This window comes from Acomys minous, assembly GCF_964271855.1.
Source record: "Acomys minous genome assembly, chromosome: 1".
In the NCBI taxonomy this organism is placed as follows: Eukaryota; Metazoa; Chordata; class Mammalia; order Rodentia; family Muridae; genus Acomys; species Acomys minous.
In genome coordinates, this window is record NC_140483.1 from 55,685,326 (window position 1) to 55,701,490 (window position 16,165).

The 16,165-nt window shown below is 49.8% G+C and overlaps 1 protein-coding gene across 1 annotated transcript; it reads right to left on the reverse strand.

Moving 5' to 3' along the window:
• Positions 1-1,399: 1,399 nt before the first annotated feature.
• On the reverse strand, positions 1,400-13,756 carry CHIT1 (chitinase 1). The gene is made up of 11 exons (XM_084795469.1): positions 13,630-13,756; positions 12,238-12,270; positions 9,745-9,946; positions 9,126-9,182; positions 7,707-7,872; positions 7,383-7,507; positions 6,370-6,493; positions 4,518-4,703; positions 3,347-3,454; positions 2,339-2,465; positions 1,400-1,797 (listed from the first exon to the last, which is right to left on the reverse strand). The coding sequence occupies exons 1-11, from the start codon at positions 13,682-13,684 to the stop codon at positions 1,553-1,555; spliced, it is 1,428 nt and encodes a 475-aa protein (XP_084651595.1). The 5' UTR covers positions 13,685-13,756; the 3' UTR covers positions 1,400-1,552.
• Between the last annotated feature and the right edge of the window lie 2,409 nt (positions 13,757-16,165).

A 16,165-nucleotide genomic window follows, 5' to 3' on the forward strand; every position in this document is an offset into this window, starting at 1 on the left:
GGCTGACACAGGGACTGTGGGTGTGGGACGGAACAGGGCCACGGAGACCAGAGAGAGGCTGTGGCTCATGTTCTCCTGTGGATAAAAATAGCACAGACAAAAGGCTTTGGTATCTGGGAGGACTTTGGCCATTTGAACACTCAGAAAAGCACATGGTCCCGACAGGAGTGTGTGCTAGTTTATACGCTGATTCCCAGACACTGGATACCCACCCGCTGTCACCCAGACAGCAGGAATGCTTCTCACCTGACAGAAAGAGAATTCCTGGCTGTTTCCTCACCTGAAGCCATGATAGGCACCTGGCCAGCCTACAGTCATTCCTACTTTCAGGCACGCTCCGTAGGAAGCTGCCCCTGGACCCTGCTCTAAACAGTTAGGGATTTTTTTTTTCAGGTTCAGAGCCCAGGGGTTGTGGGAATATGTGCAAAAGCAGGCAGTTCTGGGCAGCAGAGTAGACTGCAGAAGGCTGGGGTTCCGATAGGGTGCAGGGATGGACAAGGTGTTCTAAGGGTCTTGTGTTTGCACTCAAACAAGAGCACAGGCACCACCTCTCTCTCCCCACAACAAACCAGGCGTCCAGCAAGTGCACAACACAAGAACCTTTAGGAAATGAAGATTTTCTTCAAATCTTCCGGTCAAGACACCGGAAGCTGCAAGAATATGTATCACTTATTTGTTCTTCTCTGTTTGTTTGTTTAACGGTGTCTTATGACATAGCTCAGGCTGGCCTGGTGCTCAGCCTCAGCCCCAGGGGTGCTGGGATTGTAGGCATGTGACCCACAGCCAGCTAGCTCACTGTTTGGTGGGTAGATAGGTGATCCTGGGGCACATGCCTATCTTGGCCCATCTTAAGCCTTTGTACTGGGAGCAGTGGCTGAGGCTGAGCACGTGAAAGCACCCGAGAGGCTCCATTTCAAAGCGAGCCCTTAGTATAGGGTTGTCCTTATAGCGTTCCCAAGCCCAGGTAGGTGAAAGGGTGACTCAGTCCTCTAAGGACTGGTGATTTCACTAGCAGCTGCAGACAGGGCAGTAAACTGGGGGGGGGGGGGGGGGGGGGGGGGGAGGAAAAAGCTCTTCTCTGCTGCCATCATGTGTCCATTTGGGAAATAACAGCCTAGCAGAGATTAAGCATCTCTTTCCCCAAAGGTCCTGAACCAGTGGCCAGTGGATGTGTGGAGCTGGCCATGCTCTCCTGTGTGCTGACACCTGGGTACTGGTACTGGCAGATGTCTGCTGTCAGGTGGACTCAGTGAAGTGAGAATTTCATGGGGTCTGACCCATCCTAAATGTCCCTTCTGCCTCTGACCCTTGCTGGCTATGTGCCACCCTCTCGTCTTGGTCCTCCAGGGATGTTTCTCAGTCAATAATGTGCTTAAGTGAGCTCCTTTGAGTTACAACATCACAGGTGAAAACTAAATATTTATTCTGCAGGTAAAGAGGCAGCCCAGGAGAGACAAAAAGTAAGCCAAGAGGCTGAGCCACAGCCGGGTCAGGAAGAGAACAGAGAGAGGCCAGCAGCCCCTAGGGTAAACAGAGGCAGGCTTTGGGGGGTTCAACCCCAGGTACAGCACTTGCAAGAGGCACTAAACACGAGGCCTGGGGGACAGTTTTGCTGATATAGCCGCCCCCCTGCACAGTTGAAGTAACTGGACTTATCTCCAGGGTTGGGGTACAGCCCATCGGCTTTGCCTTGACAGAAGATGTCTAGCCCTGGGCTGGGTCCCTGTTTTGGCTCAGAAGGCTGGTGTGGCCCATCTTCTTTCTGTTTGGGGCTTCTTGGAGGTACGGATGGAAGATCTAGAAAGACAAGGAAGGTTCAACCAATATTGGCCTAATGAATTCTAAACCACAGGCCAAGCACACAGCAGCAGCCACCAGAGGCTACAGCCTGGCAACCCATACCCCACATCCCACATCCAGACCACAGCCACACCTACAGCTGGGCACTGCCTGCAAGACAGCCTGGGCCACATAGGAGCTAGCAGCTGGTGACTGCATACCAGCTATGACCTAGCCATATGCTGGTGAGGGGGGTCCCCTAGGGGGGGTTCTACACAACAGAGTGATGGCCAGTTTTCTTCTTGATAAGAGCAAACAGCTCTCCTTGGCTAAGACTCAAGGAAGGAATCCCTGTTACCATATCCCAGCAGGGTATTGCCAACAAGAAACCTGAAAGGAATGCAAAGGTTCAGAGTTTTCAACAGTTTCCTTAGCTCCTGGGGTGCATGCAATTTGAGAAATCACAATATTGAGGCACAGTCATTTCCTCAGAAAGGCTTATGAGAGGGGAGGGTGCACACCCCACTCTCTGAGTTTAGCCTCTGGCCCCCTTACTCACTCAACTCCTGCTGCAGTGTCCTGATGAGAGGGTACCGGCCCTGGTTGCAGAAAGAACCAGTGAAGTCATCCAAGTCCAGGGTCCAGACCATGGCCCCTCCCAGCCCCTTCTGTTTCAGATAGCTGACCTGGGGGTGTGAGCAAATGTGGGTGATTAAAGCATTGTCTACTGGCTGTTAAAGGCTTTGGTTACCACAGGAAATCAGGGTTTCAGCTTCCTGGAAGTTCTGAAGCAAGCTTTGCCTTCACATCTTCATGTCTTCATGTCCTTGTCACCCTCCACGTTCCTGAGGGAATATGCTGAGGCTGAGGATTCCCTCAGAGACACTTAGGGGACTGTGATGTCTGTGGAGAGGGGCTGGGAGCTAGGCTAATCTGGACCTCTTGCAGACCTCATTCCCCTTCATGGGCTCCACCCCTTTCTTCTCCATACTGACTGGCCACACAGTTTCCTCCATGGATGCCTATGTGCTAGACTTTAGGACTTGCCTCAAGCACACTTCCTCTACAATCCTTCCTCCACTCTCCTTGATTCCCACAGAGAACTTCATCTGTGTTTCTGAAAGGCCGTGACCCAGGAGGCCTGCTGAAAAACTAGGGTGGCTCTGTTCTCTTCAGGAGCTGAGGATCTCTTCAGGAAGAGAGGACAGGAAACACATAATGGAACCTACACTGGGCAGGATGAGGGGTTCCTATAAATAAGTTGATGACACACGAACATGCTCCAAATCTGGCCGACAGACCACATAAAATCACATGTCCCACATGGATATTTCTCCTTCCCATGTGCCTGCAGAGAAGCACTCTACCACTGAGCGACATCCCCAGCCTTCCTTGTGCCTTTTCTTCATCAATAGCTGGGAAATGTTCAAGATGCTGTCACATGAAGAGGGTGACATGTCGACGCATTTACAAGACCACTCATCCTTGAAGAGGGATTGAGTGCTGACTTGTTGACACGCCTTAGATCCGCCTGTGGCCATCCCCTCCCAGCAGGGATGGTCCTCACCTTGGCTCTGAAGCTTTCCATGTCATCAAATCCCACCCATTGGTTGCCCTGGAAGGCATAGGGCACCTTCTGGTCCTCGATTCTGTGTACTTCCTTCCAGGAGCAGACCTGCAGGAACAGAGCCGTATTAGGAAGGAAGGTACTGATAAGCAAGGCTGCCTTCATTTTAGGCTTAAAAGCCATCTTACGGCAAAGATAAACGAGGCTCATTCCTTCCTACTTATGCTTAAATCGCTATTTCTCAGGGATTGGGCTCTGCCCCACCTGTGATCTTAACTACACCCAGTACTGTACTACCTGTTCCAGGAAACAACAACTGTCCCTTTGTTTCAAAAAGGTTATTATGATCACCTGCTGTTATGACCATCTGCTGTTATGACCACCTTGTTATGACCACAGGCTATTATGACCACCGGCTGTTATGACAACTTGTTGTTATGACCACCTTGTTATGACCACTGGCTGTTATGACAACTTGTTGTTATGACCACCTTGTTATGACCACCTGTTGTTATGACCACCTTGTTATGACCACAGGCTGTTATAACAACCTGCTGTTATGACCACTTGTTGTTATGAGCACCTTGTTATGAGCACTTTGCAGCCAGGTCTTTGTTTCAGGAGGTGGTTATAAACAACTTGGTATGCTTGTGTTCAGCTTCTGTACCCCACTATTTTCCTGCAAATCCCCCATTTGAAGCCCCCCTACTCCTAAACTATAAAATCTTCCCCATATCGATGCTGACCTCTTGAACCCCACCTTAGGCAGAGGCATCACACATATACACAAAGCTTGCTTTAAGGAATTGCTTGCTTTAATTAATTTGGCCATGGTGTTCGGGTCCGTGGTCTTTCTCCTCCAGTCTTTCGGGATTAACAGTACCCATCTCCTCATGCCAAGAGGAGACCGAAGATTGTAAAATTCCCATCAGCAGAAGTCTAGAGAACATAGTACGTTCTGTAGCATCATCTAGAGCTGTGGATTTAAACTTCAGGCACCCAAACATAAGGAAATACGCAAGGTGGCCAAGATCGGGTGGAGTTCCCTTGGTCAGAAGTCTCCATGCTTTACCTTTACTCAGAAGCTGCAGGAGAACCCCCCTCACCTTCCAGGAGCCTCCCGGGAGCCTCTGGCTCTTTACCATACTCAGGACAGTGAAAGCTTTCTTACCTCATAGTAAGCAAGAACCCCTTTTTCCTTAATATAAGGGCCTGGGTTACCGGCCCCTGTGGCTGGGGCCCCAACTCTGCTGTCTGATGAGGATGCCAGGGTGAAGGAACGCCCATAGGTGGGCATGCCTAGGATCAGTTTGCTTGCAGGGGTCCCCTTCTGCAGCCAGAGCTGCACGGCAGCATCCTGGTAGAGAAGAAGGGTCTGCTTACTCTGTCTCTACCCTGGTTCTGGGTGGTTGAGAATGGGACTCTATAGATTGGGGGGTGGGTAGGACCTCCTCCTCTGGACCCGAGGCTCCTCATGAGCTCCCCACCCATGCCCATCCTCTTTCAATCCAGCTTTAGGCTTCTAAACCTTATGGGAGAATCTGCAGGCCCAATAGCCAGATTTGGGGCTATGGAACCAGGCAACCATTTACCAAACAGTCGCCAACAGTTTGCTGTGCCCCAGGCTCTGTCCTAGAGGCTTGGAATGCATCACCGATGAAAGTAGACACAAATTCTCGTACCTTGCTCGGTGATGTGTTTACAATGAGACTAATGCAAATGGCCTTTGAACTCAAGGGTGTACCACATATGTGAGCCTAGTGGATGTGATGCAGGGAGCTGTGAGCATTTTCTTTGTTACCTAGTGTAAGTTTCACCTGAGAACAAGATCCAGGATTTGGAGTTGCACTAACCACCCATCTCTGAACAAGGTCTTTCCACAATTGTGTGTTAGTAGGAGTGTAATCCTAGGCCTATGGCTGGAAGAGAATTGATCTAGTCAGACTGAATAAGTATTGGAAGAGGAAGATGTGTCCTTCAGGCCCAGGCTGTGGCTCGTTTTCCTCATGGCAAGTCCAGGCCTCTTAGGGAAAGCACAGTTTTCATTGCATTAATTTCTATTTGTTAGCGTGAATAATATACTCATGATCAAATTCAGCTTTCCAAGAGAAAAACCCAGGTCCCCTTGCCAACCCAAATGGTACTTTCTATGTAGGTTTGGCCAGGGGACTCCTCTGGTCAAAAACAATCCTCAGACACACAGTGTGACAAGTAGAAGACCTGTGGTCAAGTGAAAATGCCTCCTTTCCCAGCCCAGAGGGTATCCGCTGTGGACATCAGCTCCACAGGACAACGAGCTTTGCCTCTTTGTGTCCGTCACTGGACTGAGCTATTAAACTTCCTTCAAAACCTACGCTGTTTTCCACATGAGGTGAACAGTCAGCCCTGATGTGACCCTCCAGCCCACAGTATGAACTTTGTGAAAGAGCAAGAGAGATAAAAAATGTGTCACTCCTGCCACCACAGAAATATGGGACACCAAAAGCAAAAGGCCTTCTAATCTAGGGAGCGTTGTGATGATTGTCTTAAAGAACTGATACAGTTATTCTTGACTTGTGAGTGTACACTGGGCTTATGTAAGGTGTCCAGTCTGCTCAGGGAGAAAGAGTCAGGCAGGAAAACCCAACTGCAGTCTAATACCAGCTGGGGCTGGGCAGTTCCTCCCTGAGTGACATTCCCTTTGGTGTTGTCAACCTTGGGCAAGAGATGAATGTGAAACACGTGGCAGCGTGTTGGTGGTGAGTCAAAGTTCCATTGGTCCCTTGTGTGTCTGATGTCATTAAAGTGACTTGCTCTGTTGTCAGCTAAGACATGGCAAAGAGATGAGGCCCTCCCCTCAGAAGTGGTATGGGACAGAGGAAAGCTAACAGGCGAAGACGATAGGAAAACCATGGTTCTTTGGTGTCGATGTCTCACTTGGTTTTCCTGTTTGCCTTTTCCATTAGGGGTTTGGGGTTTAAATGAGGCCACTGCACAGGTCCTGCTGGCCAGGGGGTCCCTGCCTCACCCCACTGACCACTTACCACATTGAGCTCACTGGCTGCCCCACTCTCTTCTTGCCTTTTGTAGAGGGGGCTGTTGTGTCCTGTGGTCTTTTCCCAGGAGCCATGAAAGTCATAGGCCATAAGGTAGATGAAATCCAAGCTCCTGCAGGAGATGTGGGAAGAGGTGGGAAAAGGTGAAAGATGAGGGTACCCTCTCCACACCTCACCCTCAGGCCATTCCCATCCCCACTCTGGCCTTGGCCATGGTCTTTGGTGTCTTTCCCCTGTGTATTGTCCCTTCAGCACCCTCAGGTGTTTGCTGTTCTGTGCAAGAAAGCTGGTTCAATTTTTGCCATTTTGGAAGCAATCGTAGCTCAGTGCTTCCCAGGCTTTTGTATTTCAGGGTCCCCTGGGAATCTCACTAAAATGTAGGTTCTTACTCGGCAGGCTGCATTTCTAATAGGCTTTCAAGTGTTCCTCTATCTCACACACACACACACACACACACACACACACACACACACAGAGAGAGAGAGAGAGAGAGAGAGAGAGAGAGAGAGAGAGAATCTCTCTGTGTAGCTGGCCCAGAACTCACTGTGTAGAGCACGCTGGTTTCAAACTTATAGAGACCACCTGCCTCTACCTCCTGAGCGCTGGGAATAAAGGCCTGCGCCACCAGCTCTCAAGTGTCATAGGGGCTGCAGCTCCACCCACCACACTGTGGAGCTAACGTGTGACTTTCCCATTTTCTTGGAGATGCTTGGGGATTTGCTCTTCCTCTCCCTGCCCCAAAGGTGTTCTTTCTTTAACAAGTACCCAAGGAAGAGAAAGTACCCAAGGAAGGGAAGAAAAAGACCCCCCTCTCCCACATACACCCATAAAAAGATCTGGAGGCACAGAGCAGCAGATGCAACACACAGGGACTCTCCGGACACCTGGGTAGCATCTGAAAACCATGTCTTGCAGGCAAAGATCTGCTCCACTTCTGGGAAGCTCAGCCATCCTGGGCTGCTCCAGGACATGGGGCACTGAGTCAACCACCTGAGACTCACTGAGCAATCTTGTCCACCTCATAACCAGCATCCACGTAGCCTCGCCAAGTCGGTACAGCTGCACTCAGAAGGAGCCGCTCTTTCCCTGAGGACTGAACTTCTTCCTTGAAGGCCTTGGACAAGTCCTGTGGGAAGAAGAATTCAGAGTGAAGGCAGAGGCAGGAGCTAGCGAGAGCCTCCCCCCCCCCCAATAGGTGTTCACACTCTGGAGTCTGAAGCTGCTGGCCCTGGTGGCCCTGGGGGCAGAGCAGCATTCACACGCAGTAGGGCCTCCACCCTGAGTCACTTGGCAGACTGAGTGCCCCTAGTCCCATCCAGCCATACATGTAACAGGACTGTGAATCGCTCTTTGTCTGCTGCTGGACTTCCACGGCTTCCTGGGTACTCCCAATCAAGGTCAAGGCCGTCAAAGCTATAAGTGCGCAGGAACTTTATGACTGAGGTGACAAAGGTCTGCCGGTTGGAAGCTGTGGCCACCATATCTGTGAACCTGTGGAATGATGGAAGGGGTGTAGCCCGACTGGGGTCAGACTAGAGGTCACTGTCTTCCTCAAGGACAAGGAGGAAAGTACTTGGGGTCCCAATCTTGTGTTTAGACCAGAAAGGGCTCTAGGATGGCTGCCCAGGGGTTGCTGGGATACTTGTTGGCATGTTAGTGGCTTGGTTAAGGAATGGAAACATAGAAGGGCTTTCTAAGCCCCAGAGTCAATGTCACCAGGGCTTCTCCGGTCCCCTTGCAGTCCCCGAACAGTCTCACTGTCAACCAGGACTATCCTGGCCTCTTACTCTCCGTGGAGACTGGGAGAAAAGGTACGGCTTTCTCTGATGCAGTCGGGGTGGCGGCGGGTGGGGGGGGACAAGTACTAGGACTAGCAGGGAACTTGGGACCCCATGATTGAGCTCCCAGACAGGTAAAGTGGAGTACTGTGCTGTCCAGAGCTCTTTCTGAATCTCCACTTTAGCCCAGGGACACTTCTTCCCTATCTTCCCTGCTTGGTGGACCCTCCAAGACTTCTTGGACTTCTTAAGGATCCTAAGTTTTTTATAGACTGATTCTATTTTGATGTCCTTTTATTAACTTCTAACTTCATTAAATTAATGGTGTCAATTCTTAAGTCCGTGTCTCTGGGAATACCGAGCTAAAAACAATGTTAATTAAAAACATCTTAACAATGTTAACTTAAAAATATAAGTGTTATTCTGGGAAGTTGAGTTATAACATTCATCAGTTTCTCAAAAGGTCTTATGGTCCCAAAACCATTTTTTAAAAATTATTTAAAGCTTTGCGAACTATATATTCTAGATTTTTCCAACAGATTTCTAGCTTCATTATTTCCATAAATAAAAATAAATTACAGAAATGGACAATAATTGGGCAGCCAAGCTCAATCTCACTGACAAGCTATTCCATTCAGAACTGAGAAAACACGCTGCGTGTTGTCTGGGATACCTTCATGGAGGAGGAGACTGAGGCTGGAGGTCAGGGCTCTCTGTGCTGTTTTAGATTCTGGACTTCAGCTAAGACGACATCTAGGGCAACCTGGAGCCACACCCACACCACTGCTATCCCACCCTGAAGAGGGTCTAGCACCAGAGGGAAAAAGCCCCATGGTCTGGGACCACGCCCGTTGCCATGCCATGCCCCGCCTACTTCCCCCACCTCCCTGCCAGGAGGGCTCTCTTTGCCAGTGTGCCACATTCCCATCCACGGATTCTACCACCCACTTGTCCACGTCCACTCACTTCTGGGTACCAAAGCTCCCGCCCCCGACGGCTAAGAGAGTCTTGAGCTTGGGGTTCCTGAAAAGACAAGAGGTGTACAAGGCTGTATCTCACCAGTTTGGAGGACTGACAAGGTAATAGGGTAGGAGTGGCAGGAGGAGCAGGCCTGAGCATGCGCTGGCCCCTGGGAACACAGCCTGTGCTGAGGGCACTGGGAGCTGTAGATCGGGAAAGATTTGTGGGTGACATAGAGGACCGAGTGTCTGAGTAGGGCAGCACCCCACAGGTGCGTGCACACAAGGAACTGAGGCAGCATAAGTAACCAGAGACCTAAGAGGGGCTTTGTAAGTTAGCTGAAGATGGATACCTTTTAGAGTACGCCCAAGAGGAAGGGAATTCCACCCAGTTTTTTTTTTCCCCATCCAGTTTTGCAATCCTGATCTTATTTGGATTTAAACCAAAAGGGCCCTTTGCAAATCCCTCATCCACCCCCTCTCTTCTAAGTGAACACAGGTGACCAGAGAGAGGAGATATGACCTGCCCAGTGCCACACAGCAGGTTGCTAGCAGGGTTGCAGTGATGGACAGTTTTCTGGGTGGGGGGAGGCTCCACCAATCACCCCCTCCCCCCTGTGGCTCACATCTTCTTTAGGTCGTTTAGCTCCTGGTAGAAAAGTTGGTCATTCCACTCGACAGAGCTGAGCTGGTTGTTCTCGATGCCAGCGAATGCATAGATGAGGTGGGTACACAGGTTGGGGTCCACGTCCTTGGGTAAATATCGAGCTGTCCCCTGCCGGTACTGGGACCAGTTAGTGAAGTAACACATCAGTTTTTCAGCAGAGCCTGGCCAGTAAGGAGGAGGGGGTGAGGGAGAAAGTTTGTCAGAAGTGCCCCTTGGGAGCTGGTGGCTTCTGCCCTAGGCAGACAGTACCCCTGAGGGTCTTACATACCTAGGCTGAGGGCTGACATCTAGAAATAAATATGGCTTGCTTTTGTTTGGGCAAGCACCTTGAGGTTAGGAAAGCATTTACATAGGTTAGTCATGGGGGCCACGGGCCAGCCGTCCGAGGCGGAGCCCTCATTACCAAACTTATTTCATCATGTGCAAACTGAGGTTCCTGAGACCCTTCTCAAGTCAGCAAGACCCATGAGAGGGCAGAACAGGTTGCTAGGATCCTGATCTCCTGACCGCTTGACCTCCTAGGCTCAGAGTCCAGGTCCCAAGGGCCAGGGCCTGCAAGCAGCTTTCTCTCTCTGCTTCAGGGCCTGAACCCCCACCCCCACCCCCACCCCCACCCCCATCCCCGGGAAGCCCTAGGCAGCCCCATCACAAGGCCCAAAGGGAGTTAACACGACATGTTCTTTTGCCAAAGGAAGAGAGGTGGAACCGTCAAAACAGCTGGGAATACTTCACAATGCCAATTAAAATGCAAATGCGTGAAGCAGCAGAGAGAGAGGCGGTCCAGTTACAGGCCTAGGCTCATGTTTCTTTAATCTTCCATTAATGTAGTTTGCATTTATTTGCTATTCCTTGTAGAGAGCCTACATTCATCAATGCCATGGCTGGGGCTCTGGAAAAGAGCCAACAGTATGCAGGGAAAGGTAGCTTGCATATGATGGTGTCCTTGTAACTCGTGAAAGGCTGCATGGGAGGCCCTACGCCTAGTGCAGGCTAATGCCCTTGGAAGGCAGCCCAAGGCCAGGGCTCCGGCATCAGGGAGCAGGAATTATTGCCTTCACTCCTGCCTCAGTGAAAACAAACCCTTAGTCCATCTCCGTTCAGTCCTAGTCTATCTTGACTCTCTGGGGCCACTTCCTGTATAACTCTGTGATGTACGAGGCAGTATTTTATGCCAGGGACTTCGTGGAATGGTGAGCCTGATGTCTAGGCCCCCAGAACTTCCTTTTGTTCCAACAGGATCTCTCTACAACTTCCCAACCGTGCCCCTCTGTGTGACCAGTGAGAAGATGGAGGAGGCGACAGGGTTGTAAAGCGGACGCTTCGTGGAAACCCAACCCTGAGCAAATGGTCAGATCTAAGAGAGAAGCACCACTGGGTAGTCAGTGGCCCTGATAGAAAAAACCCAAGAATGGAGATGGTTAGAAGAGTGTGTGACCAAGGATTGGTGAGCTCCTCTTAGCAAAAAAAAAAGGAAGAGGAGAGCGAGCCAGTGACAACGTCCCCAGGGCCACACAATCAGGAGGCTCCTATGGCGCCTCATCCCACCACTGCACATCAAATGCTGTGAATACATTTTAAACACCAGAGGCAGTACAGTGGGTAGGCAAAAGCGGGTCTTGTAGAACGGCAACCTATTGCTCATAACCTCCTCCTCTTGAAGTGGGGAAATCGGCCCACACAATGTGCCTCATAGGACAACGCTTTGGCTGTTAGTTAGCCTGTAGACAAGTGCTGATGCAGCGTGAGCTCTGTTCAAGCTGTTTACAGACATTACATTTCCTGGTCCACACAAAGTTTTCTTACTGTGCTGCAGTGATGTAGCCTCCCCACACTTGTTACTTCTGTGGGGCTCCTGCCTGGTCCCTACTGTGAGATCAAGAGGGGAAATGAGCATCCAGTGCTAAGCCTAGCATCCTCTCGTCCTCAGAATAAGAGCCTGAGGGGCCAGCGTCTCTGGACCACTGATGCCCGCAAGTAGGTGGCATGGGAAAAGAACCTGGGAGTCTGAGTTGCTGCAATGCCTGGGACATCGCTTAGATCTTTGTTTGACATGGGGCCCCCCTTCTGCCTCTCTTCAGCACTACATCCACCAGCAAATACAAGCACAAATGTCCTCACAGGGCTACAAGGGCTGAGATCACAGGTCTGGACTTGGGTTCCCTTACCTCTGGGTTCAGAGTTTATGGGAGAAGAAGTTCAAGGCAAGAGCTACAGGGACTGTGATACATACTAGAAGGTGTGCAGATGCTGTAAGTATACAGATGTGGGAGCAAGGGACCTCGGGAAGACTTGAGAGAGGAAGTCACAGCTGGTGCTATGGCCTGGAAGGGAGTGTGTGTGTGTGTGTGTGTGTGTGTGCACATGTATGTGTAGTGGTTGGATGGAGGAGTATAACAGAAGCAGGGTTGGCCTGAGGGAGCAAGTACTGGCCTTAGAAAGCGTTGCCACTCACCCCACTGGACCATCAGCAGCATCAGCATCACACCTGAAGTAAGCCAAGAGAAGATGATAGAGTTACAATGTCATTCTTGTTGCCGTAGGTCCAGGCCTCACAGGCTGGTAGAGGCAGGGTGGGTGCAGGTTGCCAAGGAAAGTGGATTTCACACACATCAAGCTTTCTCCTTCCACAGGAGACTCAGGAGGAAGCTATTCGTCTCTTCCTGCAGGCTTGACAGCCAGGGGCCTGTTCCTGTCCAGACTTCATCCCAGAAGCCCGTGGGAGTTTTCATGGCTCTGAGGCTGCTCTAGAGCCCTGATGGAGGGTGGAGTGGGTTTAGGAAGATCATGGGAAACCAGCAGACACGTGGGGCATGCAGAGAAAAAGCATCTCCGTGGAACAAGAGGAAAACCCACCCCCAGGGCTAGGAAGAGCCCACCTGGAACGATTAGGCAGGAATCTCCCTCCCACCTCCCAGACAGGGTTTCTCTGCGTAGCCCTGGCCACCCTGGGACTCACTCTATAGACCAGGCTGGCCTTGAACTCAGAGAGATCCTCCTGGTTCTGCCTACCAAGTGCTGGGATTAAAGACGTGCACTACCTCCACCTGGCTAAGACCCCATCTTCTGATGGGTTTAGCACCTGGTGTCTCTGGTCCCAGCAATTCATTTTCCTGCCAGAAGGGACTAAGACTGTTCTCAGCCACCTAGGAGACCTAGGGCTGGCAGACTCCTTCAGAGAATTTGGTTTCACCTTTTTGATGACCTTGGATTTCTTTTTAAATCTAAGTTTGCCTAAATTTTGCGAGTCTGGGGAGGTGACTAGATGCTTGAGAGCACTCACTGTTCTTGCAGAGGACCTGGGTTCAACTCCCAGCACTCACAGTGGGTAGCTCACAACTGCCTATAACTCCATTCAAAGGGATCTTCTGTTCATCTTCTGGCCACTGTGGGCACCTGGATGCATGTGGTACACATAAACTCACCCACGCACACATACATACATGTATACATACATAACAAAATAAATTATAAATATATATATAATGTAACTATGCAAAACAGTACTTTTTGTAAGAACACCTGGTGTTCTTGGCCCGCAGGCTGCCTTCCCGGAAGACAAGCAACACAAAGTTAGGGAAGGTGACCCTTGGCAGTGCTTTTTGGACAAAGAGGGGAAAAAATCACCCAGTGTTGGGCCTCACCGACTGTATTTCAGACAGGACCTATAGAAGAACCCTTTTTTTAATAACCCAATGGCTCTTGGGTTGATGACAATAGTCAAGCCAGGAGGCAGGGGCAGGTGGAATAAACCTGATCTCCTGAACCCCCTTGCATACAGCATGAGGGAGCCATAAACCTCATGGCCATGAGGTCAAGCCCACACTCCCTGCTCAAACCTACGCACCTGCCCAGGCCATGGACCCCATCATGATGCTGGCTCTGGTAGCTCTCGGCTCCATGCGCACCAACTCCACAGGTCCTGCTCTGCTCTCATCTGACTGGCATTCAGCAGAGACAGGAGTGTTGAAATAGATGCCCGAGGGAGGAGAGAGAGAGAGAGAGAGAGAGAGAGAGAGAGAGAGAGAGAGAGAGAGAGAGAAGGGCTTTGAGTGGCAAATGGGGAGCTAGAATGTTCAGTGGTGTGGGTTGAGCAAATCTGACACAAAGGTCTTTGGCAATTCTTGCTTTTCTGGAACAATCAAAGGGTGGAGAACGGGCTTTTGCTGTTGCCGAGCCTGGAGGAAGGTAGAAGGAAATGGGAACGGTGCGCGGCCTTCCTGCTGGCCAAGCATAACTCTGCTCTTTGTATGGGTTGGCAGGACCACGTGCGCGCCCAAGCCTCATGAGGTTCAGCAGAAGACAAGGGACTCACGGGCCAGGGCAGCTGTGCTCTAGATCAGCGCTCCCACTTTTCTAAAACCTACTCTTGAAATTAGTTCCTCCTCCTGTGAGACAATCAACTCACAAAGACACGCCCTTTTCACGGAGTTTTTTTTTTTTTTTTTCACTCTCTATGGGACACTGACTTGTTACACCCATGGCCAAGAAAAAAAAAATCAGTAATGATAAATATCAAGTAAGAATGCAGTCAACACCTAGACCGTGCTAGCTTCCTATAACTGCTGCAATAAAGTTGTGTCTCCTAAAACAGCAGGGACTTATTTTCTCCTGGTTCTAGAGGAGGCAGTCTGAAGTGATCGTGTGGTAGGGCTGTGGCTTCTCCAGAGGTTCTAGAAGACCAGCGTTCCTTTCATCTCTCAGGTCTGATGACTTGAAGCATCCATGGCCTGTGGCAACACATGGCCACTCTGCCTGCCTCCGTCACACACATCCTTTCCCTACATCCTTGTATGTTTTTTCTTGCTACCTCTAAGGACACTGGTCCAGCGTGGTCCCATCTTGGGAATCCTTTCCGTCTTTGCCTCTATAAAGGCCTTTATTTCAAACAAGGTCACAGCCTGAGGTTCAGGCAGAGTTATCTTTTTTTTTAAATTAGAAATGTTCTTAGTATCTTCTTTGACAATTTCATACATGTGTATAGTGCATTCTGGGTACACTTACTCCTCTTCCCCTTTTCCATCTATTTTATTAACTCTATGAGAATTACATACACTGTATTTTGATTATACTCACCCCTCCCAACTCATCTCAGACCCATCCCCCTTTTCCTACCTAACCAGTTTAGTGTTGCTGCTGCCGCCTCTTCCTCCCGCTCCTCCCCATCAGGACTGCTTTGTGCTGCCCGTACAGTCATGGATACGTGGCCTTCCATTGGAACATGGACCACCTACCAGGGACCACACCCTTAAAGAAAACCGACTCTCCCTCTCCCACCAGCTACTAATTGCCCATAGCTCCTCAGTTATGACTGGGACTTTGTGCCCCCTCCCCTCTCCATGCTGGGATTTTTGTCTGGCTCGAGCTCGCACGGGTCGTGGGAGGTCCTATGTGCATCTGGCCTGCTGTGTCTAGAAAACACTGTTTTCCTATAGTCACCGATTGACTCTGACTCTTACACTCCTCAGCGGCTTCTGGAATGTTCCCCGTGTCTTTGGAGTGCTATAGATGCCCCGCGTAGAGCTGAGTAGCCCATAGTCTTCTATTTTTTATACCTTGACCAGTTATGGGTCTCTGTGCTAATCAACAACTACCAAAGGGAGAAACTTCTCTGATGCGTGTTGAGAGATGCACGAATCTATGAACATAACTATAAGTTGGCTATCACTATATCCATTTAGTAGAGTAATAGCAATGGGCTCTCCTTCAGGGGCTATAGCATGTCTATTCACAGGTTCTTGGCAGGTATGGCTTTCCTCTTGAGGAACAGGTCTTAAATTCAAACCGAAAGTGGTTGCTTACCACAGAGATATCCAGGCCTCTTTTGCCTAAGTGGGCATGCCTTTTCAGGCATGTTATCGTAGCCGTGAGTTACAGCTTGGCACGACTGATGATTGCTTTTCTCCTCAAGCAGCACAGGTAGCACCTTCCAACACTATGGAAGCTAGCCTGTAGGGATGAGGCCTCAGGGCGGCGGCTATAGCAGCTTGGTTTTTCCATGCTCTATTACTCAGGTATATGGTGTCTTCAGCAACAGGGCCTGATCATTGAGTTCTAGAGGGTTATCAGGAGCATTGGCTGTAATGCTTGGAGGTCTACGGGACCCCACTGCTCAAACATCTCTAAAAGAGGTAACCCATTCCTGGCACTGGGCTTTCTATTCACTTGCCTGTGATGTGTAATGGGGACATTGTCACCCTGATATTATATTATATTATATTATATTATATTATATTATATTATATTATATTATATTTAGAATATTATAATATTATATACAGAATATTATTTTCCATATATATATATATGTATATATATATATATACACACACACACACACACATATGGAAACTTCTACAGTAATGTTTCCATTTGACCTTTTC

What these genes read in the sequence shown, in the direction of transcription:
- CHIT1 (XM_084795469.1), bottom strand. Translation starts at nt 13,684, where the DNA reads ATGGAGCCGAGAGCTACCAGAGCCAGCATCATGATGGGGTCCATGGCC. An exon ending in GATTCACAGTCCTGTTACAT is followed by an intron (nt 7,508 to 7,706) that starts GTATGGCTGGAT and finishes TTCTTCCCACAG; the next exon opens with GACTTGTCCAAGGCCTTCAA. An exon ending in GGGTTCTTGCTTACTATGAG is followed by an intron (nt 3,455 to 4,517) that starts GTAAGAAAGCTT and finishes CTGTTCCTGCAG; the next exon opens with GTCTGCTCCTGGAAGGAAGT.